Genomic DNA, 13,598 nt, shown 5'->3' on the forward strand with positions numbered 1-13,598 from the left:
CTTGCTCCCTCCTTTACTAGGTCTAATCCGTTTGTTTATGCTTGACTTGGTCGAAGTGGCCAAGTCTATGATCAAAGTCGTTCCTCCAGCTGAAAGGGAGGCGGTCAGGGGTGTCGGCACCCTTGACCTAGACGGGATTGCAGGGGTCCTTGCTGAGGTATACTTAGCATATTTTTGAGTGTTTGAATTCCAGGACGCCTGTTTTCTTTTCTGTTTGGAAACTGACGCCTGTTCCCTTTTTTACTTAGGCCCTGCTCTGAGTGAACGGCCTTCGCAAGCCGCTTAACCGGAAGAACAAAGAGGTAAAGGCTGCAAAAGCTATGGCCGCCTCTGACTGTGATAAGGCAATGTTTCAAATTGCCCAAAATGAAGTTCTGACAATTGATATTCTTTATTATCAGGCGCAGGCTACCGCCGCTATCCGGGCTCAGTTAGAGGCGGCCCAGAAGAGGAATAGTGAGCTGGAGGCGACCATCAACAACCTCAAGGCCGAGCTGAGACCTCTTCGCCAAAAGATGTCCTCATACGAAACCTTGGAGAAATCCTTGGCGAGCGTAAAGGTACGCCTGGTGACCCAGGAGAAGAGTCTTACTCAGGAGCTCTCGGAAAAGGCCGAGCAAGAAAAGAAAGAGCTGGTCTGGGAGATGATGGAAGACTCTGCTCAAATCCAGCGCATGACTTGGGGCCGCCTCTTCCCCAATGCCGACTTTGCCTCCTGGGAAAAAACGTACCGCCAGTATTCTGATAGATATAATCAAGAGATCTTGGCGGCTGCTGAGGAAGAGGCGTTGGAGGAGGAGGAGCAGCCGGTAGTGGCGCTTGTGCCGCTTGGGGGTAATGCATCAATAAAGGATGCAGCTGAAGCCGAGTCCAGCAAGAAGAGTGCTGACCAGGCGGCAGCTGCTAATATTGAAGATCTGCCCCCTTCTTAAGCTTTATGTCTTCTTTCCACGGCCTGCGTGCCGTTTGTTTGTATTTACCCGGCCAGGGGGCCGGGGCTCTGAATATTTTGCCGGTCTTTAATGACCGGCTTCTTTTTAATGAATATTTTTGTTTTGCTTCAAATTTGTTTAAGTATTGAATATTCTGATATCCAATTGTACACTATACCGACTGTTTTACATGGCCGATAGTTGCAGACAGGTACGGATAGTTAGTCACGCCGCCTATGCCCCTGGACGACTGGTTGTCTGTTTCCAGGCTAGACGATTAGTCGGCCATTTATCCAATCAATAATCGAAATATTTTAAAGACCGGATCCCCTTTAGGCAGGCGGTCATGTCATTTGTAAAATTAACCAAGTAGGAAAGTGGTTTCCTACTTGTCATGCTTTTAGGCTAGAGACTTTAGGCCGTCTAGGCCGACTGTTCCCCGCCATATTTAATCTAGTGTGAACAAATGCTGTATGAACACCATTTTAGTTTCATACTAAATTTTTAAGGAGTGACCAAGTAACTGAGTAGTAGAGGTATCAAGCGGTGGGCACCGGTTGTTCCCCTTTATTCGCCAATGTTTGTTGGCTTTTAACTCATAGGTTGTTAACCTAGCACGAGTAGTGGTTGAGAGCCCCTGTTTGCTAAAAACAGGCGGACGACTCATACCTTTTAGGCTCCATACTAAGTTTGAGAGAGTGACTATGAGTTAACTTTGGTGTTACTCAGTCGCCGTCACTTCGCTTGAGTAGTAAAGGTACCAGGCGGCGGAGGCCGGCTGAACCTTTTGATTCGCTAATGTTTGTTGGCTATTAACTCAAGAGGTACCCCCTGCATTTATCCCAAGTAATACAGGCGGTCATCTGACTCAGATCTCAACTGCTACCACTGGTTTGGTTAGTGATAGAGTTAGCCTTGTCTCAAAAACGGCTACGTGGTTGCCCTTGGGGACAGTCGTATAGGTGCCGTGTATTTAGTTTATAGAGCAATGTTCCACCCAAAAGGGAGCTGCTCTCTGCGACGAATTTCATCCGGAGGGATGCCGCCGGACGCCTGCTATGATGTTGGGACAAGTCGTATTAGTTTAAAGATTGGATCAGTTGGCTTGGCCCCTGGACTGATCATTCGGCTTGTGGCCTTGGTTAGTTCTTGGTGAACGTACGTGCTAAGTAAGAGGAGGGTAGCCGCCTGTTTAGGCACAGGGTCGGCCAGGCCCTGATCATTTTTAGCTAAGTATAAGGGGGGTGGTTGTGTGCTTTGGAACAAGTCGGCCCTCTTCTATGGAGAGTAGCCGACTATAAATCCAGACGGCATGCCCCTATGGTGATAAGAGTTTAATATTCAATGGAGAGTAGCCGACTGTAAAGGTACAGGCGGCATGCCCCTCTGAAGATAGAGTAAAATACTCAATGGTGAGTAGCCGACTGTAAAGGTACAGACGGCATGCCCCTCTGAAGATAGAGTAAAATACTTAATGGAGAGTAGCCCACTGTAAATGTATAGGTGGCCTGCCCCTCTTAAGTAAGAATAAAAATTAAACATGGAGAGTAGCCGACTGTTTGTCAGTAGGCATGCCCCTCTTAAGTAAAAATGAAAACTGAGTATGGAGAGTAGCCGACTATTTGTTAGTAGGCGTGCCCCTCTTAGTACAAAATTGAATATTAAGTATGCAAAATTTTATTAAGTAGCCCTTGACTATTTATATCATTCAAAAGAAATATTTCTTAAGATTATCTGCATTCCAAGTTCGAGGCAACGGTTGGCCGTCTGGTGTTTCTAGACGGTAGGTACCGTCCCTGACCTCTTCACAGATTCGGTAGGGTCCTTCCCAGTTGGGAGTTAGTTTGCCAGACTCATTAGCCCTTCCAACTGCTTCCATTTTTCTAAGTACAAAGTCCCCCACTTTGAGTGGACGCATGTGTACTTTTTTTGTTGTATGATCTAGTCATTCTCAGGCGGTAAATCTCATGGCGCAAGATAGCATTGCCCCTCCTTTCAGGAAGTGAGTCTAATGTCAGGCGCATTGCTTCCCAGTTTGCCTCTTCGTCATATAGCATTACTCGAAGAGTCGGCTCGTAGTGTTCTATTGGAAGAACAGCTTCCACACCATAACTTAGGAGGAATGGAGTTTCTTCAGTCGCCCCTTTTTCAGTCGTCTTAATGGCCTAGAGAACATGTGGTAATTCATCCGCCCATAGGCCGCCTGCTCGTTCAATCTTTTTCTTGAGACCGTCTGAGATGATTTTATTAAAGGCTTCTACCTGGCCGTTTGCTTGTGGACGGCCGACTGATGCAAAGTAGTGTGCAATTCCTTGGTCACCCAACCAGCTTTTGAGAACAGGCGTCTCAAATTGGGGACCATTATCAAAAACCAAAGACATGGGAACCCCGAACCGAGTGATGACATTTTTCCAAATGAATGAAATTACATCTTTCGTCTTGATTCCCCTTACAGCCTCCGCCTCTACCCATTTAGTGAAGTAGTCGACGGCAACAAGTATGTACCTCCTTCCGCCTGTAGCAGGCGTATATGGACCACTTAGCAAACGGTAGTGGGCTATGAATGGTAGTGAGGTCAGTAGCCGGACGTTGAATTAGTTTGCCAAACCTTTGGCACTTGTCACATTTTTTCACCATCTCCATCGCATCTGCTTCTAAAGTAGGCCAAAAGTAGCCCTGCCGCCTTGCCCGTTGAGCAAGCGTCCTACCGCCTATATGGGAAGCACAGTAACCAGAGTGAAGATCATCTAGTATCTCTCGTCCCTTTTCTGGAGTAACACACTTTAAGAAGGGTTGAAGGTACCCCCTTTTTTGAAGTTCTCCCTTTATTATTTCAAAACTGGTTGCTCGTTTTTTCAGTGCTGCCGCCTGTTGATGATCATCCGGCAGGGTACCATTTGTCAGATATGCCCTGATTGGATCCATCCAGGTTGAGCTTCTGTCTAAGATTCCAATAGGGTCTTCCTCAATGCTTCTCTTCTCCATTACTTCCCAAAAAACAGTTCGAGGAGTATCACAGAAGGCGGATGATGCTAATTTTTAAAGTGCATCCGCCTGGTTGTTTTCTGATCTCGGCACTTGGGTCAAATGGAAATCCTCAAGGGAGCCGACTGCTTGTCGGACCGCCTGTAAATACTTGATCATGGCCGGATGGGTTGCTTCGTATTCGCCATTGTACTGACTGACTATCAATTGTGAATCGGAACAGGCGTCTATTTTTCTTGCTCCTGCCGCCTTGCACATGCGGATTCCGGCTAGTAAAGCTTCATATTCTGCCTCATTGTTTGAGGCCTGAAAACTGAAGCGTAGAGCATACTCGTACCTGTCTCCCTCTGGCGATTGACATATGACGCCTGCTCAACAACCATTTGAAGTAGAGCTTCCATCCACATATACCTTCCAGACTTGGTCTGTAACTTGAGAGTCAGGAGGACGAGTCATCTCAGCAATAATGTCAGCAAAAGCTTGCCCCTTCACTTCTTTTCTAGGCTCGAAAGTAACTTCGAGGCTCTATATTTCTATGGCCCATTTGATCATTCGGCCTGACGACTCCATGATGGTCAGTGGCCGCTTGATAGGTTGGTCTGTATACACGACGACTGCATGTGCCAAAAAGTAGGGCTTCAATTTTTTAACAGCCCTGAAGAGTGCAAGACCAAATTTCTCCACTAAGGGATACCTCAACTCACCATTTTTCAGTACATGACTGACAAAGTAGACCGAGAGCTGACAGCCGTCTCTTTCAGCAAGGAGAACAGCGCTTAACGCATGATCAGAGACGGCCAGGTACATGTAGAGTACTTCTTTGGGAAAAAGGCTGACCAGCCTCGGCAAGGAATGCAAGTGAACTTTCAATTTCAGGAAGGCCGCCTCAGCATCCGGCCCCCATTCAAACCTTGCCTTTTTCTTAATTGCCTGGAAAAAGTATAGGCATTTGTCGCCTGATCGGCTTAGAAATCTTCCCAAGGCCGCCAGACAACCTGTTAACTTCTGAACCTCTCGGATGGTACGAGGGGACTGCATGTCGATGACCGCCTGCACCTTCTTAGGGTTCGCCTATATTTCTCTCTGATTGATAAGGAATCCGAGAAATTTCCCAGACTCAACTCCAAAGACACATTTCTTGGGATTGAGCATGACATGGTGCCGCCTGAGTGTGGCGAAAGTTTCTCGGAGGTCCGACAGATGATCTTTCTGAAGTTTAGACTTGACAATCATATCATCAATATATGCCTCGACATTTCTCCCAATCTGATCAAAGAACACAGTGTTTATCATTCGCTGGAAAGTGGCCGGGGCATTCTTAAGACCAAACGGCATGACCGTGTAACAGTATAACCCCTGATCAGTGACGAAGGCCGTCTTCTCCTGATCTTTCTCCCATAAAGGAATTTGATGGAAACCAGAGTAGGCGTCCATAAAGCTCATCAAAGCATGGCCGGCTGTTGAGTCGACCAGGTTATCAATTTTAGGCAGAGGGTAACTGTCTTTGGGGCACGCCTTGTTTAAGTCTGTGTAGTCTACACACATTCGCAAGGTGCCATTCGGCTTTTTAACAAGCACCACATTTGCAACCCAGTTTGGGAAGTAACATTGCCGAATGAATCCTGCATCAAGTAATTTTTTAACTTCGGCGGCTGCCGCCTGACTTCTTTCTTTGCCATGGTTCCGCTTCTTCTGCCGTACCGGCTTCTTTTTCGGATCCACAGCCAGTTTATGTACCGCCAGATCAGGACTAATGCCTGGAATTTCATGGACTTCGAATGCAAAGATGTCCTTGTATTGTTTCAATAGTTTGTGAATGTCGTCACCCAAGTCCCTTAGAGCAGTCGTCCTAACCTTGATTGTTCTGCCAGGACGCGAGTCATCTAAGATCAGGTCCCTATGCTCACCAGCTGGCTGAGGGCGGAATTCATCCGACCGCTCCTCTGCCAATGATTGCTATTTTCTGTCTTTTCTTGCGGCCCCTGTCTGGGATGCCTTTCTCTTCTTGCCGCCTGCTTCTTGAACAGGCGCACTCTCCTTGACATTGTCAAGGTCTATTTTTCCACCGCTCAACATAGTGGCCATAACAGTGGGCTTGACATTCGAGAGATAGCACTCTCGGGCCATCCTCTTATCTCCCCTTAGGGACCCGACTGTTCCATTATCCCTCTCAAACTTGAGCAACATAAGAGATGGGATTATAACAGCCTTGGAATTATTTAGGGTTGGTCGTCCCAGAATCATGTTGTAGGCCGAGAGTTCTTCTACTACCAGGAACCGGACTACCATGTGTCGTCCTTCCCCTTTTTCGCCCAGGCGGATGGGTAAATCCACTCGTCCCACTAGGTGGACGACTCCTCCTCCAAACCCTACTAAAGGGTGGGATGCCGGATGTATGCAATCAGTCTGATATTTTAGTTTCGACAGACATTTTCTACTGATGAGATCTGAGGAGCTTCCGGTATCTATGAGGATTCGGCCAACTCTCTGGTTGGCCACTTTACATTCAATAACGATAGGGTCGTCATGCGGCCCTCTTACCCCTCCTAGATCTTCTTCAGTGATGACAATCTCAGGAAATGAATATTTGGAGGGTCGTTCTTGGTGAACGGAATTTACATCTAACCGTCTGATATTGTCTTTGTTGCCCCTAATAGTGGGCCGCCTCCTGAGAAGCCGCCTGCAATGGTGTATACGACTACATCATCTGTATCGGAGCTGTCGGCCTGTTGATTCTTTTTGGTCGACTGCTTTTTCGAGGAAGTGTTCCCTGTAGATTTCTTGACATAAGTGTCAAGATCACCTTGCTCAGCCAGGCGGTCCAGATACCGCATGAGACTGACGCATTCATTGATGTGATGACCAACATCTTCATGATAATCACAGAATTTTTCTTGGTTCTGATTGTTTGCAGAACCCTTCATGGGGACCGGCTTCTCAATTGAGATCCGTCCCTTTATTTCCTTTAAAATAAATTGGCTATCCTTGTTAAACACATACTTTGGGGAGTATGGTTTGAATTCTTTTTTCTTCCTCTGGGACGGCTGTTTAGAGGAATCAGTTGCCCAGACCTCTTTTCTCTTCTCGTCTTTGTTTGACGACTGCTTCTATCGTCCTTCTCTTTTGTCGGACCTTTTCCCGTCTGACTGTTTTACCATACTACAAAGATCAGTCGCCTGTATATAGGCTTCCGCTTCAATCAAGGCCTCTTGAAGAGTCACCACCCTCTTTCGGACCAAATCAAATTTGAAGGTCGACCCGTCTTTGAGACCTCTGAAAAAGTCAGTATAGGCTACTTCATTCGGTAACCCTTGAATCTGTATTCTCATCAGGTTAAACCGCCTGATGTAAGAACGAAGCCCCTCCTTCTCTCCTTGCTGAATTGTTCCTAAATCAAGGGTCGTCTTCTTCGCAGGGATGTTCATGGCGAAGTTGGAGGTGAATAAGTAAGCAAGCGTCTTGAAGTTATTTACACAACCAGTCGGCAGGTTGCCGAACCACTGTTGTGCGATTCCTTTGAGAGTCGCTGGGAAACACTTGCACCAAGTGGGATCATCCAACCCTTGAAGGTACATCAGGTTGGTGAATGCCATCAGATGGTCTTCTGGGTTAGTAGTGCCGTCATAGGCGCCTACTAATACATTTTTCACTTTGGCCGGCTGAGCGGCTTCAGTAATTTCCTTGGAGAAGGCCGACGGCTGTTCACCAAGTCTAAGGAACCGTAGCTGCCAGTCCATAGGTTGGACATTTTTTGCTGCATGTCCACCAAACGGAGGTGGCTGTAAAAAATACTATTGTTGCGGTACAAACGGTAAATTTGGTACCGCCTGGTCGCTATGAAAGCCGGACTGACGGGAGGTGCCACCTGACTGACTCTCATGATACGACTGAGTATGCCTCATCGAGGTATTTCGCAGACTGTCTTGGAAGTTTGAAGTAGAGGCCGACTCTGACAATCGGTCACTCTTCTTCTGTTCTAGCAGTAGCCGAGCGTCTGTGTATGTTTTCCTCGACCCGTCCGCCTGAATATGACGAACAGGTTTCCTATTTCCTGGAGTAGGAAAACGGTATTTTGTGAAATCAAGGGCAGGTGGCTCCCACTTCCTAGATTTAGGATGAGGGGTCGCCTCTTCCCCTTCAACTGGCTTCCTCTTCCGTGAAGTGGAGGGTTTCTTAGCCGACTGCTCCTTGTCCAGAGCAGGCGACTTCTTGTTGATCAACTCTTGAATTTCTCCCTTGAAGTCCCTCATGAAGGTCATGAGTTCGTTCCTTGTGATGGGAGCAGACCCATCAGTCGGCTGCTGCCGAACAGGCGGTGCGCCTGCTGGCTCGCTTCCAGTTTGAAGATGTTCTCGTTCCCTCCTTTCGGTATGAAGGGTACGTCGGGCCCTTAGGGTCCTGTCTGAAGGTGTGTGAGCTTCAACTTCAAATTCATTCTCAGTATCGTGGTCCGACTGAACTAGAGGGTCGTCTAGGGGACGTCTCTCTTCAGGAACCGGTACAAACGTGGATGCCATCTCAGAAGTACTCTCCCCACAGACTGGAACCGGACGCCTGTACCTGCAAAACAAACAGATGCTCCGGATGATTGGAGATCCGCCTCCGACGGTCAAGTTAGTACTTGATTAAGGAGTAATTAATGCGGAAATTAAAGTGATTGGGTCTCTCTAGGTGAGAGAGTTTAATGTGTGTAATCTGCGTAATCTCTCTTAATGAGGATTAAGGGAGGTATTTATAACCTCGGGAAACGTGCCAATCTAGGTTTAGGTTAACCTTGGTTTGATTGGGCTTCCCTCGGAAATTGGGTCTGGGTGGCCGACTTCTCCATTAGGCATGGAGTATGCCACGTGTCATGACATAATAGGTCCAAGGCGGACTAATAAGCGTGTGCCACGTGGCAAACCCTAAGAGGTCCAACTGGGGAACACTTGGCATGACCTGATTGGCCCACGTGGCGCATTCCGATTGGTGGGAGAAAAATCCCCTAATCAGATACCTTAGTGAGACGGGCTACGTAACTCAAGCGGTATCCGGATGAATGGAAGTAGAAGGTTGTTTGCACGAGCAAGCAGGCGGGGTCAGGAGAGCTCTCCTTTTTCTCTCAAGAACTTTCTCTTAAAAATGGCAAAGTGAGGAATGAAAGTGATGGCATGAGGCTTACACTTGCACCTAGATCACACAATGCCCTGTTAATTTCGATATCTCCAAGCTTCACTGGAATCGAATAGCTATCTGGGTCTCCTAATTTCTTAGGGAGAGTATTCTGCAAAATAGCACTGCACTCTGCATTCAAAGCAATTGTAGTATTCTCTTCTAATTTCTTCTTGTTAGATAGCATATCTTTTAAGAATTTTGCATAAGAAGGCATCTCAGATATGGCATCTTAAAATGGAATATTAATATATATCTTTTTAAGAATATCAAGAAACTTACTGGACTTTTTCTCAAGTTTAGCTTGGGCTAACCTTTGAGGAAAAGGAACCTTAGGCACATACGGAGCAAGTGGATTTGGTGGTGCTTCCTTTGATTCATCCTCGACCCTAGAGTTGTCAACTTCCTTCTGACTTGCACCTGCTTCTTCAACGACCTCCTTTGATGGCTCCTTGGTAGGAGGATCTTCCAATTGATTTCCACTCCTCAGGGTAACAACATTCATTTGGCCTTTTTGAGGTTGTTCTGTCTGGCCCGGAAAAGTTCCTGGAATCTTTAAAGATTGGCTAACTTGATTGGCAAGTTGGCTTATCTGGTTTTCCATCAGTTTACTCTAGGCCTGCAATTGTTAGATAGAGCTATTTTGGTGTTGGATGGCACTATTTGTTGCGGTTATAAAGCTCTCTAACGTCACCTCAAGGCTAGATTTTTGAGGTTATGGTTGCATTGGTTGTTGGGTGTTAGGTGGTCTTTGTTGGAAGCAAGGTGGTGGTTGGTTGTAGTTGTTGGGTTTAGGTGGTGGTGGATTTTGCTGTGCTTGGGTGTTCTTGTATGAAAAGTTAGGATGGTGTTTCCATCCTTCATTATAGGTGTTGGAATAGGGGTCATAAGGCCTTGTGGGGTTAGAGGAGTAGAAAGCATTGGCCTGCTCAATTGACATCTCCTCTGTATTCTGCGAAATATGCGGGCAATCTGGTGCAATATGACCATGCACATTACACAATTGACACAACTCATGTGGGCTAGTAGAGGTTCCAGCTTGGAACTTATCAAACCTGCTTGTTAGTGCCTGCACAGAACTGGTTAGCATAGCTAAGGCATCAACATCAAGTTTACCTCCCTTTTTCACAGTATTTCGGCCTCCTGAATGATAGTTATCATTGGCTGCCATCTTCTCTATAAGTTCCTTTGCTTCAGTGGGGTTCTTTGTCAAGAGAGAGCCTCCTGACGCAGCATCGATGTAGATCCGGAACTCATGAGTCATGCCATTATAGAATGTCTGCATTAAAATCCACTCTGGAATGCCATGATGAGGGCATTGTCTCTGCAACCTCTTAAACCTTCTCCAAGCCTCATAGAGAGACTCATCATCTAACTGTCGAAAGGTTGAAAGCTCGTTCCTCAACCTAGCAGTCTTCTCCTGCCCTAAAAATTTCACTAAGAAGGCCTTCACTAGCTTGTCCCATGTATCGAATGAGCCAGTGCCTTCATCTCTCAACCACTCTTTTGCCTTATCTCGTAATGAGAATGGGAAAAGGCGTAGTCTGATTGCATCATCTTTAACACCATTCATCTTCATAGTATCACATTTCTCCAAAAAAACTATCAATATGACTTACTGGGCAATCATGTAGTAGCCCTGCGAATGAATCATTGGAGATGAATTGGATGAATTGCGGCTTGAGCTCGAAGTGCTGAGCCGTTAGAAGTGGTCTTATGATGCTAGAAAGGGATTTCGCTGGTTGGTCTACCATGTTTCTCCTACGTCGATTTCTAGTTCTCCTTATTCTTATAGTTGCCTCAATCTTAGAATCAAATGGTTCAAGATCTTCTGAACATGAGCGTCGTGTGGGCATGCACAAGAAAAACTAGAGAAAAAGTATCAAAAACACAAGAGAGAATAGCCGAAGCAACAAAATAAGCTTAGCAAAAACGAATCACAAATAATCTAATGATACCGTTAGTCCCCGGCAACGGCGCCAAAATTTGATAGGCGTGTCGCGTACCTAACAAAATATAACCTAACTAACCACTTCTATGAAGCAAGGCAAGCAAGGGTCAAATCCCAAGAGACTAAGGTTCAAAAATAATTAAATAGACTCAAATTCCTACTAAGCAAGAATCAATAATGATCGAATAACTAAAGAACTAATGTATGGAAAATCGAAAATAAACTAAAGAATATGAAGAAATCAGGCAATTAAAACATCCAAGATCTAGTATCACCACCAATTACTCTTGATGCAATTATATTTCTACCCCTAACATACGATTCCAATTGAACGGGGAAAAGTAAACCCTAATCAATACCAAGGACCTCTCTCGAGTATCAATGGCTTCCCTAACATACAATCAAACCTATTCTCATGGAATCATGCACATTAGAGACATTAAACACATTACTCTAACTTCCCAATTATCAACCCTGCTATTCTCATGTTGAATATCAAACCCTAAATTGATCTACTCAAATCCGTTTAAACCCAACTCTCGCTGTGATAGAAACAATGGAATAATCACAATACTAAAATTACGTCTAACCTTGTATTGTCATAATCACAATCAATGTAGCATAGCAGTTGCAAAAGTCATTAGAGAATTTAAAGATTTAATTCATGCATCAATCATAATTGGGCTACCCTAGATCTTGGAATAGAAAATCTACTCACACATATTGAAAGAAACAATAACAATCATAAATATGGAAAACATAATTGAAAAGCAAATATAATTGAAAGAGAATGAAGTAGAAATGAATACCAAGAATTCTTCAATTAAAAGGAATTAAATTGTAGAAGAACAATGCTCAAATCTTGTGCAAGGAATTAAAATTGCTTCCAAATAATAAACTAGAATTCTAGAGAGAGAAAGAGGAATAATGGAAAACTGAAAATTGTTTCTAATGATAATTACAAGGGGTATTTATACCCCTTAAGACCTACAAAAGATAAAAAAATTAAATCGGAGCTGCGCCATAACTTTGCCCGGTCTGCCGGGCTGTGCCTGCCCAATCGAGCACTAAGGATCAAAGTTGCGCAAATTGCTTCCGCTGGAGTTCTTCTTCGCCCAGTCCAACCGGGCAGGTTGAGCCCGATCGGGCGCGAGTCCAAAATCATCCTGCTGCCTTCTCTTGAGCTTCGTAGCAATGCCAAGCTTCTTCTACCACGCGCCCGGTCTGACCAGGCATGGGCTGCCTGATCGGGCGCTTAGCACAGATGCCATAAATCAACTTCTTTCTTCTTGGTCTTGGTTCGTTTTGTAGCTTGCTTATACGTTCTCGTCCACTAACATCTCCAAATCTCTCTAAACATGTCCGAATTGTCCGAAAAACTCCAAATTCCTGTAAAACTCATAAAAGTACACCAAACACACTAGAGAAGAGAATGTTAGCGGGAAATGGCTCAAAAGAGCCTAAAACCATGCAAAAACGTAGTGAAAAGTCGGGAAAATATATGTATAAAACGTGTATATCAAAGTCTCCTTTCCGTATAAATACCCAAGCTTTGGGATTTGGGAAGAACACTTGAGTGGAACTAAAAAGGTATCTCCTTAGAAAAGTGAGAAAACCTTAAGTTCGTAAAACTCTAGTTTTTATTGGTCAAGTCTCGACTAACCTTCGGGACTAAGACCATTCGGGTCCGGTTCGTGAGTACGAGCCGTTGGAGACCTTCGCATTTGCGGGGTTCAAGTTTTGATGTAAGAGCTCGGGATCAAGCGAAGCACGTGCCAAGGGTATGAATGTCTTTTCCTTCTCTTTCTTAATTTTTGTTTAATTTGTGATTGCATGCTTAGTTGCCTTAATTAGTGGGCGGGTCTTGGGCGAGTTTCACTTCCGTGTAGAGTCGGACTCTACGAAACCCAACAGCGGTATCGGAGCCGCGCTCACTTTTATTTTTGTAACTAACAATTAATTAAGGTGATTTTAAATGGATTTAAATTCCTTGTTGTGCTTTCTAATTGGATTAGAAGCTCGTTTTAATTAGTTTTAATCTCGTAGTTTTTTCTAATTTTGGCTGTCGAACCCAGATTTCGACTCAAAAATAGTTATTTTTGGGTGGAATCGATTTTCTAAATCGTTTTTGATCCTTTAGAATTGTCCAGAAGCCAAAATCCATCCATAAACATGTTTTTTGAGGGGTTTTTCGTTTTTGACGAATTTTTTTTAAATCTTTTAACCTTGATTAATTATTGCATGTTGAAGGTAGATTAAATGTATGGTTGAATCCCTAATCTAATGCAATTATAAACCTCATTAAGCATGTTTATGAAGTCATAATTGGTACTTAATTTGGTGTGTTCATTTTTAACATAAACTTGAATTTTTCACATTGTTGCAAATAAATTGCTTCAAGTGTGAATGTTTAAGGTGAACTTGTAATTTTTGATGTCCCTAATTTTTCAAAAATCCAATCTTTAATTGTTTATTTGGTTGGAACTTTGATTGCTAAATTCCATGTTGAACTAATTTTTGGATTTAATCATTTTGTGTTGATTAAAGTCCTAAAAATTCAAAACTTGTTATTGAATTAA

At 44.4% G+C, this 13,598-nt stretch overlaps 1 protein-coding gene across 1 annotated transcript; it reads right to left on the bottom strand.

Moving 5' to 3' along the window:
* Positions 1–9,018: 9,018 nt before the first annotated feature.
* Positions 9,019–9,672, bottom strand: LOC110697619. The gene is made up of 2 exons (XM_021875003.1): positions 9,351–9,672; positions 9,019–9,299 (listed from the first exon to the last, which is right to left on the bottom strand). Exons 1-2 carry the CDS (start codon positions 9,670–9,672, stop codon positions 9,019–9,021), a joined length of 603 nt encoding a protein of 200 aa, XP_021730695.1.
* Between the last annotated feature and the right edge of the window lie 3,926 nt (positions 9,673–13,598).

The sequence above is a fragment of the Chenopodium quinoa genome, unplaced genomic scaffold (genome assembly GCF_001683475.1).
Source record: "Chenopodium quinoa cultivar QQ74 unplaced genomic scaffold, ASM168347v1, whole genome shotgun sequence".
NCBI classification, from domain to species: domain Eukaryota; kingdom Viridiplantae; phylum Streptophyta; class Magnoliopsida; order Caryophyllales; family Amaranthaceae; genus Chenopodium; species Chenopodium quinoa.

What these genes read in the sequence shown, in the direction of transcription:
- LOC110697619 (XM_021875003.1), bottom strand. Translation starts at nt 9,672, where the DNA reads ATGGAAAACCAGATAAGCCAACTTGCCAATCAAGTTAGCCAATCTTTA. An exon ending in TAAACTTGAGAAAAAGTCCA is followed by an intron (nt 9,300 to 9,350) that starts GTAAGTTTCTTG and finishes TTCCATTTTAAG; the next exon opens with ATGCCATATCTGAGATGCCT.